The 24,105-nt window shown below is 38.4% G+C and overlaps 2 protein-coding genes across 5 annotated transcripts; one reads left to right on the top strand and one right to left on the bottom strand.

Annotated features, from left to right (window-relative positions):
- Positions 1 to 346: 346 nt before the first annotated feature.
- On the top strand, positions 347 to 12,963 carry septin2 (septin 2). 4 transcript variants are annotated; one of them, XM_059344027.1, is made up of 13 exons: positions 347 to 462; positions 1,491 to 1,532; positions 2,505 to 2,619; positions 4,472 to 4,558; positions 5,724 to 5,847; positions 6,118 to 6,252; positions 6,405 to 6,522; positions 6,952 to 7,053; positions 7,321 to 7,466; positions 7,884 to 7,967; positions 10,082 to 10,142; positions 11,331 to 11,424; positions 11,748 to 12,963. In XM_059344027.1, exons 2-12 carry the CDS (start codon positions 1,509 to 1,511, stop codon positions 11,412 to 11,414), a joined length of 1,080 nt encoding a protein of 359 aa, XP_059200010.1. In that variant the 5' UTR covers positions 347 to 462; positions 1,491 to 1,508; the 3' UTR covers positions 11,415 to 11,424; positions 11,748 to 12,963. The 4 variants fall into 4 exon arrangements, with proteins under 4 accessions (XP_059200010.1, XP_059200009.1, XP_059200007.1 ...); XM_059344026.1 differs by having other exon boundaries at positions 7,884 to 8,006; positions 11,751 to 12,963; XM_059344024.1 differs by having other exon boundaries at positions 7,884 to 8,006.
- Positions 12,964 to 14,957: 1,994 nt separating this feature from the next.
- stk25b (serine/threonine kinase 25b) lies at positions 14,958 to 22,036 on the bottom strand. The gene is made up of 11 exons (XM_059344023.1): positions 21,626 to 22,036; positions 20,595 to 20,825; positions 20,392 to 20,448; positions 20,141 to 20,249; positions 18,467 to 18,624; positions 17,711 to 17,896; positions 17,160 to 17,305; positions 16,344 to 16,449; positions 16,192 to 16,263; positions 15,399 to 15,535; positions 14,958 to 15,305 (listed from the first exon to the last, which is right to left on the bottom strand). The coding sequence occupies exons 1-11, from the start codon at positions 21,653 to 21,655 to the stop codon at positions 15,266 to 15,268; spliced, it is 1,272 nt and encodes a 423-aa protein (XP_059200006.1). The 5' UTR covers positions 21,656 to 22,036; the 3' UTR covers positions 14,958 to 15,265.
- Between the last annotated feature and the right edge of the window lie 2,069 nt (positions 22,037 to 24,105).

Here is a 24,105-nt window from a genome sequence, read left to right as displayed (position 1 = left end):
CATCAAATTATTTTTTTTTTTTTTAGTATTTCTACATTTATACATTTCGTCAACATTGAGCAAAACATATTCTAAATACAGCCATTTTTTTCAAAAGTTTTGACAAATTATGTAAAAATGTGTTATGTACCATAGTGTTGCAATGTAAACGTGGATTGTATTTTTTCACATTTTAGTTCACATTTATTTCCCTGTATATAATCAGATTTTTATGGGGAAAAAATGACTGGTTACACCAACTGACACTGTGTTAGATCACGTCATTGACCCATATATAAGAAAGGTGTTTTTATATATATCTATGGTTGTGTGGTGCTGGCCTGCTGCTCTCGCCCAGTGCATTGTGGTCTGTGTGCTACAGGAAGCTGCTGCACCGGAATCTGAAGAATTTGAGGTGTCCGCCAAGTCTGCTGCTCATCGGCTCTCTGTGTCTCCAGCTGCACGAAACTCTGCGGACACGCTGTAAGGTGACACTCCTTATTACTCCAATTCATTATTTATTAATCACTAAGTTATCTCAGTGCTGTGTTAATGGCGGAACCGCAGTTAAACCGACGACGCTAACATTAGCTGTTTAAGTGAACATCCTGCAGGAGAAGCTAGTCTGAGGCTAAAGTTAGTAGTTGACGCTATGCTAAGCATGTCTTGTACCACAGTTTACTGAACAGCTAGCGAGAAACCATAGCTTGGTGAATAGCTCTGACTTGGACTTGTTTACAATAACAAGAATTACCATTAAAATATGGGGTTTTGTGGAAGATGTCGGCTTCAGCACATTTCACTCCCATTACCGTTATGATAGGCGTTGCTAATGCTAATTAACCGGCTAATACCCATTCTAATAACGGAGCTAACGTTTGGTTTGAGAAAATGAGCTAGCTGTTACTAATGTTCGTTTTAGTTAGCATTCCATATTTATTTAACTTCAAAAGGGGTGAAGCTTCTTATATTAGCTTCTAAACTAGCTTGGACACACTCGTTTGTCCAATCAGATGGTAAAAATATACGATTAAAAGTATAAGTTTGAGCCGAGTCAGTGTGTGTGGAGGCGCAGAGTGCAGTGGGTGTGTTCCTGACTGTTTCACATCATTTTGAATATAACACACAGACTTAACTACAACACAACACAACAGCCAGCACTAGGGTGGTAAACATATGATACCAGTTGGGATTAATAGCATAAGCATGGCTTAATCGCTTTTGCTCAGATTATATCATTGTAGTAGGACGCAGCTGTAATGCAGCTATCTTAACAGGAAAAGCAGTTTTTTTTTTGTGGTGAGACAGATCTCTCTCACAAACCTTTTAGAGCACAAACCAGACTTCCTGTCTCTCACACACTCAGTCAGGCCTGTAAGTATGCGCTTATATGAATTATCTCCATTTCAGAAATGGTCCACAGAGCCCAGAAGAGTTAAAGCATCATGAGTAATCTTTAAGTTGTTTTGCTAAGTGACTTAGTGTGTTATACAGCCTGTCTTTTGTTTCAGGTTAAGCAAAGAGGAAAAATGTCTCAGGCCGACAAAATGAAGGTAAGTCTCGGAAACCCGAAACCAGATATTGCTTATGTACTGGTACAGCATGCAGTTATACCAGATTCCTACTTCTGCTTAAGTGATTGTTTTGTTAGGCCAATGGCTAAGCAGTATTAGTGATGAGAACGTAAGCTGTGTTTGTGTAATATGCCCTTAAAACCATCATCTTAGCCAGTTTTGTGCTGTTATAAATATAAGCAAAATTCTGATGCGTCTTTTAATTCATTTTCATGTGTCATTTCAGTGGAAAATTTTGTGCTTTCCTGCTTTTTCTCATATTATTTTCTGCATTTAGCTGTTGTTTAAAGCACAAATATTACCCATTGAATGCTGGGTGGGTCACTGAGACATATGCTCATTGTGCTGCTCACCATCCACATGACTCACTGTTGTAGCTTTATGCGAGTTGAAAGGCCCAAAGGCATAGCCACAACACACTGTTTATCAAGCTTATCAGCCATGACCTTTGTTGAAAGGACGAGGAAGAGAGGTTCATAAATCTTGCAAGACTGTGTGGCCAAAAAGAGCAAACTAAAAAAAGAACATAACTTTTTGTGTTTGATTTGACATTCACTTTGTAGCATTACTACAGTGGGGTCTAAAAGCTGTCCTCTTGGCCTGCTTCATAATGGTCTGACTAACCCTGTGTAGGAAAGAGCTGTAAACACAGGAATGATGGGTGGAAGGTCTTTTGCAAATAGTCTTCAGAGGACTCTCCCTCCTAAATACCCGGCTGTTAGTGAACAGATGTCTCAGTTGTTTCTACTTGAGCACTAATAATCAGCTGTCATGTTATTGCTATAAATTTAGCCAAAACATGTTTGACCTATATTGGATTTGGACGTTTGAAAAAACGAGTTAACTGAAGTAATAATTGTGTGCGAAGGTATGTTATTTCATTTTCAGTTTAAATGTCACTGAAGTTTGAGTTAAAGTTTGACCCTCCTGTCTTTGTTTTTTTTCTTACAGCAGGGCCAGTTCACCAACCCTGAGACCCCAGGGTACGTTGGATTTGCCAACCTGCCTAATCAGGTTCACCGCAAGTCCGTAAAAAAAGGATTTGAGTTTACATTGATGGTAGTAGGTGAGTAAATCATCTCGGTTTTTCAAGCCTTTTCTCATTTCGTCCACATCTTCTTGTCATCATGCAACACTGATTTTATTTAGTTTGGAAAATAGTAGTGTATCCCACAGATAAAAAGGTTTATGCTAGACTTCTTTAGTAAACATAGACATTTAAGGAATGTGTTTTGGCTCACATGAGTTTGTTTCTGTAATAAATGTACGATGGGATCTTGGCTCTGAGCCTGTATGATATACAGTTGTTGCTGCCTTTTACATCATGGCCTTTCTAAATAACCGCTTTAAAACTCTTTCAACTCTGTGGATCCTTTTGTTTGAATGCTGAGAGTAAGCTAGTCGTCTTCAGTAATGCATAGGTGCATTTCAGTTTGCATGAATGCTTTTGCTGCGTAGAAAATGGCAGATGTCACATCAGTGTAGTTGCTCAGCTGGCATCAGCTGCAGTGTAAACTCTTGATGTGAACACTGTGACTGTGTGAACCTCCCTGCTTGTTAGTAAGGGGGGAGGGTAGAAGCTCCCCTGAACGCTGCTCATCCTTTTGCTTTAAAATAAACCAGAGAGGAATGTAGCCAGTGTGCCTCGAGGGATTGATTCACACAGTGGACAGGGCCTGCTGGACCCTCTACTGCAAGAACACTCAATGAGTGCTTATTTAACCTTCTGTGTGACTCAGGTTATTCAATACATCTGTGTTTCCTGTATTTTTAGATAGCTGCAGTTCTCCCCCACAAAAACAGTTAACTTGCTATAAAATGTCATGATTTCTCAGGATGCATCACTTTTTATGCTTGCACAGAAATACTATTTCCTCTAAAGCCCGTCTTCCTCATACACCTGAAACTGTGATGTGTATGATGTGCTGATTTTCCATACAAGACATTCTGGCAAATTGCCAGTTTAGGGTATAGCAGAGACTTCTATAAATCCTTTGTTACGGCTACTCGGTGGGAACCACAGCAACAAACATTCCCATGTCACAACATTTGTAACTTTGTGGCCATGAGATCATAGTTTCTTACATACTGTTTCTGATATGTTGCTCTCTGCTTAGCTGCTGCTGAAGTTTTGATGCATTTCCCAGACAGAAATTAGAACGATGCTCAGTGGGTCTTCAAAAATCAGTAGAAAGTTATTTTTAGTCGGGTATAAGGAACAGGCCTCATCTTGGAATCAGGCCATCAGCTTTTATTTAAAACCTAATCACTCGGTGCGGATGTTAAATTGTCTGTCCAACTGTCTTGTGTTGAGAGTAACTTTACACCTATTGCTGGTATATGAAAGTTTCAGAGGCAGCCAGTCAAGATTTTGTTTCTTAATGTTGTATAGTTTAGTTCCTAAATAATAAAGAGACTTTCAAATAATATCAAAGTCTGCAGTGGGTCTTGTTGTTGTGAGTGTTTTCTCATTTCAGTGCAGGTTCATATGTAAAGATGGAGTCGAGTTACAAGACAACATCCAGGTTCTTTGATTGAAACTGTCCAGTGTTCTTCTTGACTCGTAGCCCCTGAGTGCAGCTGACTGATTATGAACACTTGCACTGTTTCCAGCCAGGGCACTAGGATTGTTTAATCAGCCACCTGACGCAGTTCTGGGAAAGATTAATGCTGAAGTCACATTTAGTGTCATGTATTTCCGTTTGGTGCGGGGCCTACTGTGCGTCACAGGCAGATGTCTTGTTTCCTGTAGCACAGTCAGGATCTCTTTTGTTCTATTCATTGAAAGTGAAGAGATCGGCGCCAGAAAAGAAGCCTGACTTTGCTTTAGCCATTTTAATCAACTATGTAATATTTATTCACTAAGCATCTCATGCTGACTGCACGCTAATTCTTTCATTGTTCTCTGTTGTTAAAAGGTGAATCTGGACTTGGAAAATCCACCTTGATCAACAGCCTGTTCCTCACTGACCTTTACCCCGAGAGAGTCATCCCTGGAGCTGCAGGTAAACCACACATGCATGTAAAAATGCTTGTTTTAGAGCAATAGGGATGTCCCAATTCCAAATATTTCATAGTCTATACCAATACCAGTGAAAATATATGATTTTCTGTACAAAATGCGATACTATGGTCAAAAACAAGAACAAAACAATGAATCCCGTTTAATTCTTCCTGACCGCCAGAAACTGGAAAAAAAAACCTGGATGACAAATTACTCATGGCAGTCATTCAGAATTTATAGAACCGTAGTAAGATCTGCTACACTTTCTCTGTTATTGCCAAATTTGATTTCATAACATATCAGGAAGAATTCATTAAAACCTAGTTATATAACTCTCGTTTTGCTGTCTGTTACTCTAATTTTTTTCCTTTTTCTTCTCTTCACCTGGTGCGGAGTGAAGAGAAAGGTGCACCGACAACTCGGCAGTCCACTTATTTGTTGCTCTTATTACCAATGTCAGCTGCTCTGTTTTAACCATGTTTGGCAGAATTTTTTTTTACATGTAGGTAGAGGTGGGCAATATATATCGTCTATGATAATATTGTTAATGTTGTTTTGACAATATGCAATTTTACATTATCCAGTATTTATAATATCTCAAAGAAAACAAACTGATGTTTACTCATTTCATGTCTCTACATTGAAGTTTAACTGGGAGTGCTAAAGTTCAAAGAAAATACACCAGAGCTGTTGTACTGAAACATTGTGTCCATCCATAGATGTCCTGGTAAGCCATAAGAGACTTTAATAGCTTTTTTTTTGGTAAAGAAATAACATTTCAAAGAATATTGTCAGATTATCGTTATCAGAAAATAAAAAAAATAATAATCAAGATTTTTTTTTTTTTTTTTTTTTTGCCCATATCGCCCACCCCTGAAATTCAACTTTAGTTTTCTGGAAAACTTATGTTGTTGCACTGCACGAAGCTCGCAGCTCAGTTCACTGTGGCATGTAGGCACACTGAGCATCCCAGGTTCTGTACGGTACCTGCAGGACTGTAGAAACGTTTTCAGCATTTAGGCACGGACTTGGCAGCGAAAATATCGTTTTTTGTGGCATCCCTAAAAAGCACTTTGTCAAATGTATGTATGTATTAAAGGCGTGTAATCGGGGACTGACTTTTTACATGTTGTTTTAATTTCTTGCACTTTTTCTTCTTCTTACAGAAAAGATAGAAAGGACGGTTCAGATTGAGGCGTCGACCGTAGAAATTGAGGAGCGAGGAGTAAAGCTCCGTCTCACTGTGGTAGACACACCAGGATACGGAGACGCCATCAACAGCCAAGACTGGTATGAGATCTTTTTAGGGCGTATGCTGATGAGAAGATGAGATATTATTAAGTTTAAATTACCCGGTTTCATTCCTGTGATCTTGAACAGTGATGAGCCACTAACTTTGGACAGTTAAAATATATGCTACTTTCACTGTTTTAAGCTGTAAGGAGAGTTTATTCATCCTGGCTTTTGATTTTAGCATTTAATGGGTGTGCTACAAGCATGATATAATAATACTGTGACACATAAGGTAAGTTTAATGTGATGTATATTTTTCTAATCCAGTTTCAGCACCATCATCAGCTACATTGATGACCAGTTTGAGCGCTACCTCCATGATGAGAGTGGTCTAAATCGAAGACATATTGTTGACAATAGAGTTCACTGCTGCTTCTATTTCATTTCCCCACTCGGCCATGGGTGAGTCCTGCTTCACATGCCTGCACAAAAATACACTTAAGTTCTATTTTACTAACCATATTTGTCATGCCCCCTTCACTCTTTTCTTTTCATAACTACTTGATTTTCTGTCTCTCTTTGACCTCGTGCATGTGTGTTTCCTGTCCCACCAGCCTGAAACCCCTGGATGTTCAGTTTATGAAGGCCATCCACAATAAGGTCAACGTGGTTCCTGTCATCGCCAAGGCAGACACGCTCACCCTCAGAGAGAGGGAGAGGCTCAAGCGCAGGGTGAGGATAACAGAGTTACCCATTGTTCAGGATCTCTTCCAGTTCCTGAAATAAACAGTAGCTGTCATGTGCTTGTGGTCAACTGCTTTAGCCATCCTGTGTATGTAAATACTGCTTGCAACTACAGTACTATATTGAAACTGGACTTAATATTGAATTTATAAAACCAAAAGATAGATAAACCATAGTGAGACAGGCAGTGTCAAAAGTGATTTTGATTAACAAATGTGTTGTTAGCTCACATTAAATCCTGACCACAGACTGTTGTGAACTCCCATTTTGAAGCCCCAAATTTTGCATTTTGGCCCTGATAGCAACTTGTTATTCTCAAGTCTATTGTCCTGACTGAAGGAGAAATAATGACATTTCAGGTATGTGCATAATGAAAGATGATAATAAGCCGTGTTTTGTCCCTGCCTCCTTGGTAAGATTCTGGATGAGATCGATGAACATGGCATCAAGATTTACCACCTTCCTGACGCTGAGTCGGATGAGGATGAGGACTTCAAAGAGCAGACCAGGATCCTCAAGGTAAGCTTTCCACTCCCTGCAAAACCTTTCATCCCTGGATGAATATGAATTCCCTCTTGCCAAAGACGAGTTGGCGTTTTTCTTTCACCACAGGATTGTAAATTTATCACGGATAAAAGCAGTCAGCTTTATAGCCTCTAATATATCCTCTAATAAATTTCCATTTAAGTCATCCCATTACTCTAGAGATGTGTTTTAAGTGTTGTGATTATTTATGAGAGTGGTTGAACCGTAACCACAGACACATGAACTACTCCTCTTTTCCAGGCAAGCATCCCATTCGCAGTGGTTGGATCCAACCAGCAGATTGAGGCCAAAGGGAAGAAGGTGAGGGGCCGCCTGTACCCCTGGGGGGTGGTGGAGGTGGAGAATCCAGAACACAACGACTTCCTCAAGCTGCGGATCATGCTGATGTGAGTTGTGCAGGAGGCTACAACCCTCTGCTTGCATTTTCCCTTAAAGAGTAAGATGATATTGAGATTTTCTGCCATACCAAACTGGGTACAAAGCTGTGGAAAGAAACCATAGCTGGCCTGGAAAAGTTGTTAGTTTGGCAGGGTGCCTTCAAACACAATGAGAGCAAGTCTACCCCTGCCAATAGCTTTTTGTTAAGGTGTAGCTAATTGGAAAAGGGATGTAGCCAAGGCAGGAAATGAGAGAAAAGATAGATACCAACAACACAAGCAGTGTTATGTGGCTCAGACAAGTTTGGTTATAATAAAGACTGTGCACTTTATAACTCGACACCTTCTGCCAACGTTACATCTGTAGTTTTCAAAATGTCCATGCAAGAGTATTTATTGGTTTGTGACTTTTCCACAACCCCACAGAACCCACATGCAGGATCTACAGGAAGTGACTCAGGACCTTCACTACGAGAACTTCCGCTCGGACCGCCTCAAACGGGGTGGCAGGTTGTCCTCCCATGGTTACATTCTGCCTCTGTCTCCTGCGTACGTACTTGTCTGTCAGCTTGCTTTCCTGCACCTCCCCCACCTCAAACAGCAAAACCTTTGATAAGATGTATATAATTAAAGTGTTTCAAAAAACACAACAACACAGAAATGCCAAAGTCAGGCACATGCACACTTCATAGATGTTGCTGTAATTTAACAGTAAAAGTATATTCTGGCTCCACACTAGAGGATAATTGGGCAGATTTTTGGGTCAGCAATTGCAGAGGCTGGTCTGAGCAAAATATCTGCTTAATCTGCATTTCAATATGTTATTTCTGTGGCATAGGAAGGTTCATTCGATATTTGTGAACATGAGCTACACTGTCTCAAAGCCAGAAACCAGCGAGAAGTAGGTCTGAAACTAGTGATGTCAAAAGCTGTCATAGACAATGAGTGGGAGCCTGTTTTTGTAGTCCCACAGAATGTTTAAGCTTTTTTCTATGGTAGTGTTGCGAAACAGAAAATGTTCCTCCGGGTGCTCTGTATCATCTATAACATATTTCCCTATTAATTTTCAATGGAGCAATTCCACACTTTATACTTGATGAAATCACAAATTTGAGTTTAAGCACTCTTGTTTTTGGATAAGAGAAACTTCATATTTACCAATACTATTGGACTGTCTTAGACCATAGGAATCAATGTCTGAATTGTGAAAAAGACGTCCTTCCTCTTTAATATTACCGACCAGATCGGACTCTCCCCAATTCGGACTTTTTGATATTTACAACTTTAAATCCTGTAACGTGAAAAGAACAGCGACAGGATCTTGAGCTGACCAGAAAGCATCACCAGCTGGATGTTACATACTTGTGTGCAACAGAAACATGGCTGCCAGCAGCACAAATATAACTTTTTTCTCCCAACCGGAGTCAGATGGACTGTGTAGGTGCATCTAAATAAATTAGAATATCATAGAAAAGTTAATTTATGTCAGTAATTCAATTCAAAAAGTGGAAATAACACATATATATCCACTACACACATAATGAAACATTTCATGTCTTAATTTATTTCATTTTAATTTTTTTTTTTAATTTTTTTTTTTTTTTAAGTATGTTTAATATGGAATTGTTGGCCTCTGAAAAGTATGTCCATCTATCTGCACTCAATACTTGGTTGGGGCTATTTGACTTGAACTACTGGAAATGGACTTTTCCATGATATTCTAATTTATTGAGATGCACCTGTAGATGTGTCTGGCTTAATTTCTGTATAATGGATCATGTACTTAGACTTATTCTTTTGTTGTAGATTCAAACTGGTATCATTCTGTAGGTCAGTAGCGCTAACTCATCATTCTGCATGCTCCCTACATCAGCTAGGCCGTGGTAGCGAGGCATAAGTGAATTCAATGATGTGGGCTGTGGTTCTACATGGTTAGTTGGTAGCTAAATGGCATGTGTAGTTTGAGTATCTGTAGCGGTCATAAACAGGATTACTGTGTGTCATTTAACATAGTGTGGACATATCATCATTTAACCCTCAATGTAGACCAAAAGGATCCTTTTAGACTTTCTTCATAGCCAACCCCGGATAAGGCAGTGGTTTTACTGTCTTCACATTGCCTCGCCATCTGTCCAAAGATGGCTGTCTGGTCTTGGTTTGTCCAATCCCATGAGTGGACTGTTGGAGGTACCGTGTTTTTTTTTAATTTTGGGGGAGGTAACGCTGTTCCCCTGACTCTCGCACTTGCTGCTTCTCTCTTGAATCTTCTGCTCTCATCTCTTTGTAGTTATTTGTTCTAGCTGCCCACTTTTCTCTTCTGCCAAGAAAAACTAACCCACTGACCCTCTCTTCACCTTCTCAGTGTGGCTTTTGTCATGTTTGCCTAATGCTACTTAAAATGGTTCAACATGCACTTTCAGGCATGCACACATACTCAAAATTCTCCACTGACTCAGTCATTGCAATGCTTTCTAAATCCTCACACAAAGTGTTTTTTTTACATTTATAACCTCTGAATCTGCATTTAACTTGATGGTTCTTTTTGGATTGGCATATATTCTGCAGAAATATTACAGGTTGATTCTGTAGCTTCATCAAAAGTAACTCTAGTTGTGTTGATGCAGAAAAGGACCGGAGCCGGAGGAAATGGACAAGGATATGATCCTGCAGGAGAAGGAGGCTGAGGTGAGTTATTTCCACCTATTGAACAGGTTATACACTTAATTTGCTCTCTTGCCAATAGTTAGATGGGAAGGTTGATACCACTTTCATGGCTGTATGCCTAGAGCCAGTGGACAGTTAGCTTAGCATAAAGGCTGGAGGCAAAGGGAACTATTTCAGTAAGCTTTTGGTGAGTTGGTTAGTGGATTTTCTTTGGTTAATGGAAGTGTTGGACATAGCATAGACATTAGAAAATAATTTGACGTCACCCATTGGTTTATGGACTACCATTTTGGAGCCTAAAGTTTGAAATTTTGAGTGGCGCCATCTTTTTTTTGGAGCCTGAAGTGAACATATTTAGACAAGAGGTTGGTTACCACCCAACAGGGCCAGGTAAGGTTAGCATAGCAAATGCTAAGACACCAACTAGCCAACACCAGCTGACTTGGGTTAGCAAGGTGCATCCGTAATCCATCCACACTGCGATATCAATTGGGTTGCACATTTTTCCTGATTGAAAGGTTGCTGAGACAGCGATGTGTCAATCATGAGGTAACCCATGCCCTAAAGCATACCTTGCTTTATCTTTTATTATTTGAAATGTGGCCATAATTTAAAAAAATGTGTGCTTACATGCTGTATTGAAGAAGATTTGAAACTAGTGACCATAAACTCATTAGAAAAATGAGGAGTATTAATTTTCTTATAGACTTCTATACAGTGTTTTTTTTTTTTTGCAACTAGTGGAGTCGCCCCCTGCAGGCCATTCCAAATAATTCAGGTTTAAGATACTCCTGCACTTGCATCACTTTTCAGACCTGGATACAGTCTGTGGTTCTGACTGTAGGGCTTCACTGCATCCACTCCTTTTATACAGTCTGTGGAACAGAGTCAGGCTAGATCTTTCCCCCTCTATCCAGTCTCTGTGCTAAGTTACACTTACCACCTGCTGGCTGTGGCTTCATATTTAGCATACACATGTGCGTTGGTATAAACTTTCTTATCCAACTCCTGGCAATATAGTAAATATGTTTCATAACTGATTTCTGTTGAGTCAGTCAATGTGTAACCAGTTGTTTCTCATCAATTGTTTCTAACTGAAAGAAAGATATTAACGGTAATGTTTAGCCAGACCCCTCAGTATCTCATCTGTTTAAGTGTATGTGCTTTTGTGCAGTTGTCATACATGTTGATCTTTTTTCTGTCACACAGTTGAGACGTATGCAGGAGATGATTGCTAAGATGCAGGCCCAGATGCAGAAGCAGGGAGACGAAGGAGACGGCCCACATGTGTGAAAAGCCTGAGGTAAGAGCAAAACCCATGCAAGGTCCTGAGTGTGACAAAAGTTCAGAAGAATTGACCTTCAGCCGAGAAAAAATAATGACGCCTTTTCACCGTGTAATCGCATTCTGTTGAACAACAGTTTGAAAGCAATATATGGAAGTGTGAATTAATCTAATAAAAAAAACACCCATGTTGTGTAACAGCCTTGATGCAGACATACTGCAGACTGTGTAATTTCCTGCTTTCGTAAGTTAAATAATCAATGAAACCTGGTAATCTGTAGATGCTGGTAGTCTGTGAGGCCAGGCTTGTTTTTAATAATTTTTTTCATTTCTTTTCTCCAGCAGATATTTGAGCCACTGCTCGAGTTTGACCGGATAGAGAGACGGACGATGGCAGTGAACGTGTAAAGGCGATCTGGTTATTGACTCATACTGCTTGCCACTATCTTTTTTTTTTTCTCCAATCCATCATGGGATCTGGAGATATTTTTTTTTATAAATACAGTAAAGTATATTCAAACAGTGTTATGTTTATATATTTTCACACGGTTCTATTTCTTTGTTTTTATTTTAAATGAAGTCACGTGACCCATCTTTTTAAAAACGATGGCATATATCTTTGATACAAACTCCATTTTTTGTTCCCCCTTTTTTTTGCTATTTAGAAAACCAAAGTACTGCTGCCTGTATTCAGTGCTGTTATTTCTAAAAACATCTTTTAGAGTACGTGCTAACATCGCTCTGTGAAAGAGCTTCATTGGGAGAGTCGGCTATGGTGAAAACCAGTAGCAGAAGTAGCTTTTTCTGCCATAGTTATGCCATAATCTCTGTATTCTTTTTGTCAAGAGGAAACACAATTCCATATTCCCTCTGGTTAGGAAATGACCACACAAGATCCCCATTAATTAGCTCAGTGTTAATCATGTTACCCTCCTCATCTGCATGCAACTCTTGACCCCATCTGGTCAAATTTTCAGGTGAAATTTCCCTCTGGTGCTGTGTTTGGATCGGCTTCTCCCTTTACTGCCCAAGTCTTATCCATTAGTGCAGTTCTCAGATCAGTGTCTTTAATGGCATTCAAGTGTCGTTAAGCTCCTTTTGAGTTTGATATTGAATAAATAAACTGTGACCCTTGACCTCTTACAGTCTTCCTGTAGACCTGACAAATGAAGGACGTGCAAATGAGGTGCGATGCCTCTGTTTGGTGCTTTCAATCAACTAGAAGTAATGGTTACTCCATGTTTCCTCCACACTGTAAAGTGAAGTCATATGCCAGGGAGCATTAACTGTTGTGTGTTTTCATTGATGCAGTGAGATTTCAGAGGTATACTCTTTTACCTGTCCCAACTGCTGAGTACTTTGTGGTTTCCGTGACCACAGAGATTTAAAAAAAAAAATGACCCGATGAGGTCAGTGTAGCCAACATTTCCCTCACCAGCCAAGATGTGAGTTCTTGACATTCCTCTTTGTGCTGTTTTAGCCAATATTAAAGCACCAAATAATGTTCTCGATGCATATATTGTAATAAGTTTTATTAAACTTTATTAATCTCTGTGAATTGAGCCTTTTTTCCCCTTCTTTTTTGTTTATCTACCTTCCACCTCTGAGTTACAGCCTTTAGTGTCTCACCATCTTACGCTTTCTGCTCCCTTTGTGTTTAATTTCAGTGAGATTAATTGCCTCCGACAGGCAAAACCACCATGAACCTGCCCTGACTAACCGGGCGTCTGTAATTACAGTACAGTATAAGGAGAGGTTAATTACTCCAGACCTGCAGCCTATAATCTTTTTCTTTTAGAAAGAGAAGGGAAAATTGTAATACAGTGGGTTGTGAAGGGTACTTTTTTGCACAATTTCAATTTAAAAAGCGTACCTTTTTATAATGTATATGTATTTGGAGAGGGGTACACATACAGGAGCAATACATGGTCCTATGGCATGCTTTGATAAAAAAGTATTCATATTTAATTAAATTGAAACCATGTACTTCATTCTTCCATCACATGTACAGATAATTAGATAATTTGTCAGCACCCCATTACATATGATGAATTCAGTAAACCCTCCACATCCACAGTGTATTCTCCTATTGCACGTACACCCAAATTTTGCACCATCTGAGCCAAAGGACTACAGGAAGTGTTGTTTATACTGCATTGCTGGAATGGCTATATTTGATACTTTGGTGATATATCAGTAAACCAGCAGGTAGTAAAAAAAAAAGTGTTTATAACTTAACACCCTTCAGTTTGCTAGCTAGCTGTTACCACGTGAGGTATACAATTTTATTTATTTTATAAGAGTTCAAAGTTTAAACACAATCCAAGCCATCAACCCGAAATTTCAAAGTACATTTTCTTACTACTAAATTTGCTAGGTCGCTAACTCACCACATTCACATCAAGAGATTAATTTGGCTTATTAATTATGTCTATGCCTATATATATGGTGAAACATTTGTTTCTATCTGCATAGCTCCTATATTTAGGGCCCGAGGAGGCAACGACCTTCAAGGTCCCTATTGTATTTCGAATTATTATTTTTTTTCTTCCTCCCAAATGATCGCATTTTTCACTGCCTGAACATCCCCCAAAACTCATGAAACTTTAAATATAAGTCACACCTGGCTAAAAATGTTAAAATCTATTGTCATCCTGAATTTCCACCACTAGGTGGCGCTATAATAAAGGAAAGTGCGTTTTGGCTAATAACTCCCACAAACTTTATCACACATTCAAAAGCCTTATATCTATGGTTCACTGAGTTGTGCTGAATCTCGTGATATAGGCCACGCCCATTTTCGCCAAGAATTTTTTTTTTTCCCGCAAATTCGCGAAATGTCATCAACCTACTTTTTCGAACTCAATTTCATCGTTTTGCACCAAACTTTGCAAACAGCATCTATGGAGCCTAATAACAAAAAGTTATTAAAATATTTTTAATTAATTAATTTTTAATTTAATATTTTTTTAATACATTTGATATGATGGATATTACAGTAAGCCATCCTTTCATATCGGTTTGTGGTTTCAGGTAATTTAGATCCTTTCTGTATGAAGGCGTATAAGGGCCAAGTATGAAAAAAAAAATATGGAACCGGTGGAGGGGGGTATTTTGAGAAAAAAGTCGCAAATTTAAGAGAAAACAAGTTGCAGATTTACGAGATTTAAAGTGGCAAATGTGCAAGAAAAAAAATCACAGATTAACGAGATATAAAGTGGCAAATTTGCGAGAGTGAATCTATGAAATGTAGTTAGGTAGTACCTTGAAAAACAAAACACTAGCCTATTTTTTCGACTTTTTTCTCAAATCTGCTTCTTTTCTCTTGTAGATTTGCCACTTAAAATAAACTCATAAATTTGCGACTTTTTTTCTCAAAATATTACCCCCTCCCTGGGTCTGCGTTATTATTTCTTTTATCATACTTGGCCCTAATATGCCGTCGTATTTCTGCAACAAATGCTCTTTAAAAATATTTGCACCCCAAACACTATTAGTGCCAACGTTGCTGAATTCCTGCTTGTGAAAATGTGACACAAAACGAGACACTAAAGACAACAGGAGATTTTCCATAGACTTTATTATAGTTTTTTCTTCTCAATCTAACAGGTATACACAACGCTCTAAATGTCATGGCTTTTTTGTTTTAAATACTCTCCGCTCTTAAAGAAAAACTGTAAAAATATTTAATTATAACTAATTAAAAGATCTCTTGGGGGACAGAACTGGGAAGGGTGCAAAGATACGAGGGGTGGTGGTGGTGAAGGGGGGGAAGGGTCTTCTGTGGTCCTTATCTGAGGCGTTGGGTGGGTGTAGGGGACAGAAAAGGGAGCAGGGTTAAGTTACATCCAGCTGGGGTTTCACCGCGAAGACGGGGTGGTGTTACCGTTTAAAGAAAACCTGGAAGAAAAACGTAAAATGAATTGATTTCTGTAAATATTTTCTGCTGCATAATGAACATCCCAGCAGACGTGATACTGGACGGTATCTCACCTGCACACTCTCTCCATCATGTGTGTGACAAGGCGGTCGGAGATGCCCGGACAGGACTCCTCAGCAAGGTTGAAGGCGTTTTCCAGCTCCTCGATGGCCCCCACGCCCCCGCCACTCGCCCGCCGCTTCTCCTTCAACTGTTTGGAGGTAAAAATCAGTTAGAAAGAATTCTGTATTTTGCACAAAGGAATGCTTTGACCAAACTTATTATTCAAAACCTAATTTAAACTGTAATGTCTGCACTTATAACAACATAACAAGCATATATTGGTCATGTTTGGTTGGCTTTTGTATTTATGGATGGAGCTAAATGCTTGAATCCAGCGATTTAGACAATAAACTTATTGGGAAAAATATAGAAAAGTAGGGTCCTTTAGTCACAGAATTCTATCTGATCTGTTTAACACACTTCCGCACTGGCTTCACTTTCCACTCATTTTTGTACTGACAGGAGCAGCCCATTAATAGCAACAAATCTAGTTCACTCTAACAGTGCAGGCCATTTCACTTCTGCAGCTCAGACTTCCAGTTTTATCTATGCAACTAATAAAAAAGGAGGAAATCAATTTCTAGAAGTGCTTTTGGTGATCCAGTGCAGTTGTTATAAACAACTTCAGGCCAGTGCTACAATTACTAATGAAGGAACCTTGTTCAGAGCTCAACATGTCAAGAAATATCCAAACAGAAGGTGTTTCTAAGAAAAACCAACAGGTTAACTGCTCTAGATTAAAGCCAGCTCTTGTTGTGCTGTGCTCAAAGTGATACAATCCCCATCCACCACAGTTGGGCCTACCTCTCTGAAGATAGGTGTTACCAAAGCAGACAAGCATTGTGACTTGGGTTGCCTTTTCACCGAATCCCCTGACTGAGAAAAGGAAAAACAGTGTGAGAGGGGAAAAACCAAAAAAGATTGGACTCTGTATATCTGTCCTGCATGTGTCTTACCTCTGAATCTGTGTGTGTGTAGCCTTTCTGTAACTTGTTCATAGAGGTAGGTCTGACTGTCGGGAAGGTCCACATGGGACATGTGTCAACATCGCCATCAGCGTCCCTGGAGAAAGGACGGAAAGAGAAGAAAAGAGAAAAAAAGGACAGATTTAATAATGTGAGGGGCACAAACGTGATTCAACATTCATACATTTTAACCTAGATTTACATCCAGACAACATGTTATTATTGAAGAGGATTTAGACTAGGGATGAGCTTTTGAACGATCAATTAATTGATTAATGGCTGCATGCATACATGGGCAACATAAAAGATATATATACAGTACTATGCAAGAGCCTGTTTTGTAAACTGCTGCTTTTATTTTGAAAGGACGAAAAGAGATTTCCTGTCGATCGTTAAGTGTGTTTTGTGTTTGAAATATGTTTTGGATAAACTATAACCCAGTAATTCATGCTAGCAAGGTTTGATACAGTAAGCTAGTTTTGCTCAGATTAATACTCTTGTATTTCTGTGTATTTTATAATTGTTATTGCAACTTTCAGTTTGCAAACTGTAGCTTTATCCAACTTAATTCTCAGCTCATTGGCTTATTGACGTACAGTCGCAGAACTGAACGCTCGGCCGTGTTTCAGTTCAGTAATACTGATATGCAGTCAGAGATAAAATTAAAATTAAAAAATACACAGATCGATTCAAAATTCCATGTGATCGACCAAATTCTTAACGACCATTAATCGATCATCGATTAATTATTCCCATCCCTAATTTAGAGGAATAGATCCTTTGGAAACAGTCCTTCTTGAGACTCACATATCTGAGTCGTCAGAGCTGGATTCCTCCCCGTGCCCCTCTGACTTCCAGCGGCGGTAGCGGTCAATCAGTTCTGTCAGATAAGCCGTCTTCTTGGTGTAGCGTGTGATGAACTTGTGCTTTAGGAGCTCTTTGGCTGTTGGCCTCTGTGCAGATATATGGCAAAGACAGAAGGAGAAAAAGGATTAACATGCAGTGACCCTGAAGCTGGAAGAAGAATCACACAGTAGGGATCAGGTTGTTTAGCTCTATAATGAGTCCACCATCGCATTATTGAGACTTAACAGATTTTAGGTGCATAACAAAAATGTGGATTGGATTTGAATATTTCAGAAAGCACAACACAAGTTATAATTCCTATTAAGAACAAGGCATGCTAATCCATTTGAAAAATATTTGGTAGGATAAATGATCAAAGTCTGTCTCTCAGAATAGCACCAATCTGTGTTTCTTTTCCAAATTTCTGATCTTATTTAGCCACAACAACACAAACATGTCTGATCACATTTTAGTTCTGTTTCAATGCAGATGGATGCAGGTGTATTACTTACAAAACGAGGGTCTTTATTTAAACAAGCCTCCACAAACTCTTTGAAGGGCTTGCTGTAAGGTCCCTCAAGTGTGGGCGGAGTGTTTTTCGGGATGAGGAAAAGGACCCTCATGGGGTGCAGGTCAGAGTTGGGAGGTTCCCCTTTTGCCAGCTCAATGGCGGTGATTCCCAGGGACCAAATATCAGCCTGAAGAGGAGCGTGAGATGTGTAAGCAAGGTGTGTTAAGTTCACATACAGACACTGGAGAATGTGTAAGGAATAGAAATATAGTTCTTTAACAAGAATAATGCTATGGAAGCCCATTTCGACCAGTAAAAGAAAAAAAGATGTAAACTTAGCCTTAGAAAAACAAAAGATCCTTTAAAAAAATATATTTTTCAACATATCTTTAACAGAAAAAACTTGTTTAAAATAATGAGACATTTGGTCAAAAGATACACATTATATTACGGTAATAAGTCATTATTTTGATATTATTCATTATCATTTTTTCCCAAACACATTGGGGGAAATGGGCTTCCATATATTGTGAATCAAATAATTCTTTCCATGCTGAAAATTTAAGGTAGTGTCTATTTGTCAGTGCCTCCACCATTAACAAAACATTATCTCTTCCCGAGCTCAATGGTCTACCAAAGTGAAACCTCTTTTCACCCAAAAGTGAGAAAAAAAACAAGCAAACAAACCTAAATAGAGCTTTCACTCAAAGCAGTAACACAGGATGTCTCTTGTCCGCTCCACAGACTCTGGCCTCACCTTGAAGTCGTAGGCAGACTGTTTGATAACCTCTGGAGCCATCCAGAAAGGTGTGCCGACAAATGTGTTCCTCTTAATCTGGGTATCTGTCAGCTGTCCCGCCACCCCGAAATCTGCCAGCTTCACGTCGCCCTGCTCCGACAAGAGCACATTGGCAGCTAGGGAGAAGAAGAGAGAGTAGTGTAATGTTAAAAATACAAGACACAAAAACACTCAGCAACATACAGGTGCATCTCAATAAATCAGAATATCGTAGAAAAGTTTATATATGTCAGTAATTCAATTCAAAGAGTGGAAATAACACATTATATAGATCCATTACACACAGAATGAAACATTTAATGTCTTATGGCTTACATTGAATGAAGACCTAAAATTCAGTGTCTCAAAATTTTTTTTAATATTACAAAAGTCCAATTTTAAAAAGTATGTTTAATATGGAAATGTTGCCCTCTGAAAGTATGTCCATCTATCTGCACGCAATACTTGGTTGGGGCTATTTGACTTGAAATGGACTTTTCCATGATATTCTAATTTATTGAGATGCACCTGTGCTATCATTTTATAATGACTGTGTACTGAGAAACTCCAATAAAAGGTTTCCACTATTTTTCAAATTCTCCTGCCCTTGCTTTGGTTATGCAAGTCAGTCTGCCACATCCATAAACATATGAAAGGTATATTCATTGCTCTGCAAGATAAAGCAGTCATTGCGACCTGCTGAAGTCCTAAAACTAACTAACTAATAAAGCTATTTGGATATATACCTAGTACCCAAATATTAGCTTTGCGTAGCACCTTCACTCCAACAATCTCAGATATAGTTTGAAAAACTGTTTCCAGTATTTTTACATTTTGGATAGTCCCATACACAGTGCAACAGAGTACCATTACTTTTAAACTTTTAAAAGTATCCGGGACATCAGTGGACCATCATTTAGGTTCTCATGAACACTTATGACATTTTATGTATTAAGTGATTGCTTTTGGGCTTTAAATATGCAATATCCCAATCAGACTTGTATGTCCCCTTGAAAATTTGTTGAACTTTATAAAAAGTTCAAGAATTTCCCCTCCTAACTTCTAATGAGGAAATATTATATATGAGGCAATTGCTGTGTAAACAAACTATATTCAGAAGCAGGATAAAGTTTATTGCCTAGTAGGGTGTCACCTACAAGGAAACTGCCTTGGTGATCTTGGTGTACAATTAACATACTAAGAGGAAATAAAAATAAAATACAAGTACCGGAACAGTCAAGAACACAAGTATAGAAAATAAAAATACAATGCAAATATGAAAAATGAATAATAACATGGATTTAAGAATGTATACACAGTGGATAATGCACATCACTGGTGGCCCATTTAAATGAGAGAAGTTAGGAATTGGACTTGAGGGTCGCCGGTTTGATTCCCAGGACTGACAATTTAAGGACTGATGTGTCCTTGAGCAAGACCCTACCACTGCTCCCTGCAGAAATGTGCTGCCCACTGCTCCTAGCATGGTGTGGTCACTGGTGTGTCAAGGATTGGTTAAATGCAGAGGACAAATTTACTGCTCCCTGTTTCAGTGTGTGTGTGTAAAACTGAATCGTAATCTTAAAATTCAGGACAGCTAAGGGAAAAAGCAGGATTTTTTTCCCTTTAATGCATTAATTAATATGTTATTACCTTTAATGTCTCTGTGGATCTTCCTTTCAGAGTGCAGATACTCCAGCCCCTTCAGTATTTCCCTCAGTATAGTAGCAATGTAAGTCTCTTCCAGAGTCCCTGGACGGAGCTAGGAAGAGGAACAAGTAAATCAGAAAGCTGGAAGTTGGAAGAGGGAGCCAACAACAGGTCAAGTTTAGCTTCTCTTGTGTAAAAAGTGCCACTTTGTGTTAAACTTTGTGTAAGCTGCATGAAAATACATAACTTCTTACCAGATCCAGGGCAGATCCTCCACCTAAATACTCCATGATAATCCACAGCTTGGTCCCCTGAGAGGAAAAAATACCAGATAAAAGTCATTTAAAGTTTAAGATGTATACATATGGCTTTGTCTGTCTGCCTGCCTGGGTCTGTTTCTCTACACATCTTTATGTTAGACATAATCTGTGTATGTATCGCTTTGTTATTGTCTCACCTTAAGGTATGATCCATAATACTTGGTAACAAAAGGGCTATCACACTGGCTCAGCACTGTGATCTCCTGTTGAATGTCTTCTATCTCATCCTCTGCTTCCTCCAGATCTATAATTTTAATCGCCACCACCTCCTTTGTGCGGTTATTGATGCCTTTGTAGACCTCTCCGAAGGATCCCTTCCCAATCCGCTCCTGCTTGGTGAAGTACTCCTCAGGGTCCAACCGGGTATTCTGCTCCATCGACAGCGAAGAAAGCATATTTTATGATAACAGTACAGGCTTATTTATGTGTATAGGAGTGAGTGTGTGTGTGTGTGTGTGTGTGTGTGTGTGTGTCTGGCCGAGCACTTGATCAGCAAACGACTTGTTTCACATATGAATGCTCTTTTATTAGGTTAATTAGACGTGACAGGAGGAGTTACATCTATCTGTTGGCCTATATAATAATATTCTCATGCACTGCTCCAATATAAAAAACACAATGGATGATTAACATTTCTTATCTGTGCCAATACCTATCTATTCAGTCACAGCCCATATAACTACCTGTACTCTAGATCGAACTTTGTGCCAGTATGTAATTCAAGAGGCATGACACTTGAAAGTTCAGTGGTTTTCTCTCTCCAAAACAGCAGGAAATGAGTAATGATTTGCCTGAGTGAGGAAGTCATTACATTCAAAATATTTCAGTATGTATAGTACGTGACAACTGGAAGTCTTAAAACAATAGAGAGTTTTATAATATTGCTGAAAACTGTCATGAAATGTAAAGTTTTTACGTGCATGTTTTTGACAGCTTGTTGGTTGCTATGGCATTATTTCAACTGATTCTGACAATGGCAACGAGATGAAAAATAAAATCGAAACATAAATACATCTATATTTGTGCATTTAGTAGGTTTTATCACCATGCCTTGATGTCTTAGACCCCCACCCACCTATTCATGGAAAGCCTGACCAGTCATGGGGGTTCGCCTTGTCTTGGACAAGAAGAAGGGAGGTGACAGTGGGTGAAAAGATGATTTCTGTACCTGGTTTTGCATGTTTTGAAGATGTGCCATCCCCTCTGCAGGTTGGACGGGACACGGACAGCCACAGCTCTCTCTTTCTCGAGGTTATCAAATGGTCCTTTCGGGGTTTTCCTCCCCTCTTAGCTGTCTAGGAAGCTAGCTAGGTGGCTAGCCAGCTAGATAAACACCCAATCTGCTGGCTTTAACGGGGCTGTCACTCCGCGCTGTTTTCGGCCTCCAACTCCAACGGAGGACTGAAGAGCCCGGCGAGACAACAAGCTAGTGGCCGAGAGACTCCATTGATGTCGGCAGTGATGAACACGAAGATGAAATGCTTCCTCCGTCTATTAATATTTAATTCATTTCAAGGAACGCTTAGCCTGTTGTTCATTTGAAGCTTGAGGAGGACAAAATAATGGCCCAGCCGGAGGACGCATGCGCATTGGTTCTGAAGAGGGTGGATTTGTGGGAGTTGTATTTTTAAGCTCTGTTGGGCTGAATCACCTGAAAATCTCTTTTATGTTGATGCGTTGGCTTTATGACCAATATATACAGGTGCATCTCAAGGAAGGACATTGCCTCGTTTGTTAACACAAATATTTTCACTGGTTTTACTTTGCATTTTAAATATGTCATATTTGGCTGTTTTGATCACAAAAAGAAGGATGATGATGCATATTTTCTATTTTCATAATTAAATTTTTCTTTTTGCCAAATACCACATACACAAATTTAAGTTTTCAAGTAAAAAAATAAATTTCTTTTTGTTGAAGTCAGAGTTTGAACAGTATATCTCAACTCTCTCCTATCTACAAAACAAAAAAGCTGTGAAGACTGCCAACATATGCACTGCGTTTAATGTCTTTAACATGTAATCTTGCGTCTGTTTATTATTATTATTTATTTGTTTGTTTTTGTTTCATTCTTTTCCATTGAATTATTCTTCTATTTTATTTTTTAAATATTATTTACTTCTATTTAATTTTTTTGCATTGTTTATCTTTCTGTAACTCGTTTCTTCTTCTAAATCATTTTTTTAAAGTTTTTAAAAAAGTTAAAAAATAAATTTAAAAAAAAGGTGCATCTCAATAAATTAGAATATCATGGAAAAGTCCATTTCCAGTACTGAGTGCATATAGATGGACATACTTTTCAGAGGCCAACATTTCCATATTAAACATACTTTTTTAAAATTGGTCTTTTGTTATATTCATTTTTTTGAGACAATGAATTTTAGGTCTTCGTTAAATGTAAGCCATAATCATTATAATTAAAAGAAATGTAAAAAAAAAAAATAAGACGTGAAATGCTTCATTCTGTGTGTAATGGATCTATAAAATGTGTTATTTCCACTTTTTTAATTGGATTAAGTACGTTACAATTATACATTTAAACTCATTGCATAGTGTCACCAGACATATAATCCGGTTCCAAAAAAGTTGAGAAATTATGTAAAACGTAAATAAAAACGAGGATGCTTTAAATTAAGAAGTCAGGATATATGAAGGCTACAAAAAAAGGTTAATCAGTTTGAACATATAATATACGTAACATACTGTACATACGTACAGTTTGCAATTGAATACATGTCACAAAGGATTAGCAAATTATTGCACTCTGTTTTATTTATATTTTACACAACATCCAAACTTTTAGGGAATTGCGATTTGATAATATGTTCTAAGTTTATTGCCTAGTACGATGTCACCTACAAGGAATTTGCCTTGGTGACCTTGGTGTACAGTTAACATATTAAGAGGAAATAAAAATAAAATCCAAGTAGTGCTTCAGTCAAGAACACAAGTATTGAAAAGAAAAATTACAATACAAATATTAAAAAGAAATGTGTCGACGTGTCTATAATTTTCATATGTTGCTGTTTTTGTGTATGCATATAGTAAAAAACAAGAAATAGAGCATAATGAGATGTCACTGGTAGACATACCGGGAGTGTCTGTCATCATCCAGGATTCAAAGGTCAACCTCAGCACAGGTTTAGATTCAGATTTCCTTTTACTCTGGCAGTGTGTAAATTTACAAGTGATTCATGTGGATGCACATTGTTGAACTGTGAAAGAGTGACTTATTAACTACACAAAATCTTAACAAGTGAGGTAATAGTTTTACTCCTCTGACCAAATCCTGTTACTCTACATTATATTCATGTTTTTTTCATGGTATTTTTTTTGTAAGCTTATGCATGGTTATACACCACCATAATGGATACAGATTAAAACTGACGTATGTACAGTACTTTAATTGGTGCTAATAGAGAAAGTCCAAGTTTGTTACCATTTCCTTAGAGATCCTTTCTCTGAAACTGACTCCCATTTGTGTTAAAAGTATTTTTTTTAATCATTGTCAATTATGTTGCTTCTTATTGAATTGTTTTTATGTCTGAATGTCAGGAAAATAATTATTGAACCAGTGTTCTCTCTGTAAGTAAAGCAGTATTGAAAGGTGCCATTAATTTGATTTTAATGAGTAAATTATTAAAATTA

This window comes from Centropristis striata, chromosome 11, assembly GCF_030273125.1.
Source record: "Centropristis striata isolate RG_2023a ecotype Rhode Island chromosome 11, C.striata_1.0, whole genome shotgun sequence".
Taxonomy (NCBI): domain Eukaryota; kingdom Metazoa; phylum Chordata; class Actinopteri; order Perciformes; family Serranidae; genus Centropristis; species Centropristis striata.
The sequence above is the reverse complement of the archived record's forward strand: the minus strand, read 5'-3'. Positions and strand labels throughout refer to the sequence as shown.

What these genes read in the sequence shown, in the direction of transcription:
- septin2 (XM_059344026.1), top strand. Translation starts at nt 1,509, where the DNA reads ATGTCTCAGGCCGACAAAATGAAG. An exon ending in ATTCTGCCTCTGTCTCCTGC is followed by an intron (nt 8,007 to 10,081) that starts GTACGTACTTGT and finishes GTGTTGATGCAG; the next exon opens with AAAAGGACCGGAGCCGGAGG. An exon ending in TGCAGGAGAAGGAGGCTGAG is followed by an intron (nt 10,143 to 11,330) that starts GTGAGTTATTTC and finishes TCTGTCACACAG; the next exon opens with TTGAGACGTATGCAGGAGAT.
- stk25b (XM_059344023.1), bottom strand. Translation starts at nt 21,655, where the DNA reads ATGGCACATCTTCAAAACATGCAAAACCAG. An exon ending in ATTATGGATCATACCTTAAG is followed by an intron (nt 20,449 to 20,594) that starts GTGAGACAATAA and finishes TTTTCCTCTCAG; the next exon opens with GGGACCAAGCTGTGGATTAT. An exon ending in TAAATAAAGACCCTCGTTTT is followed by an intron (nt 17,306 to 17,710) that starts GTAAGTAATACA and finishes ATATCTGCACAG; the next exon opens with AGGCCAACAGCCAAAGAGCT.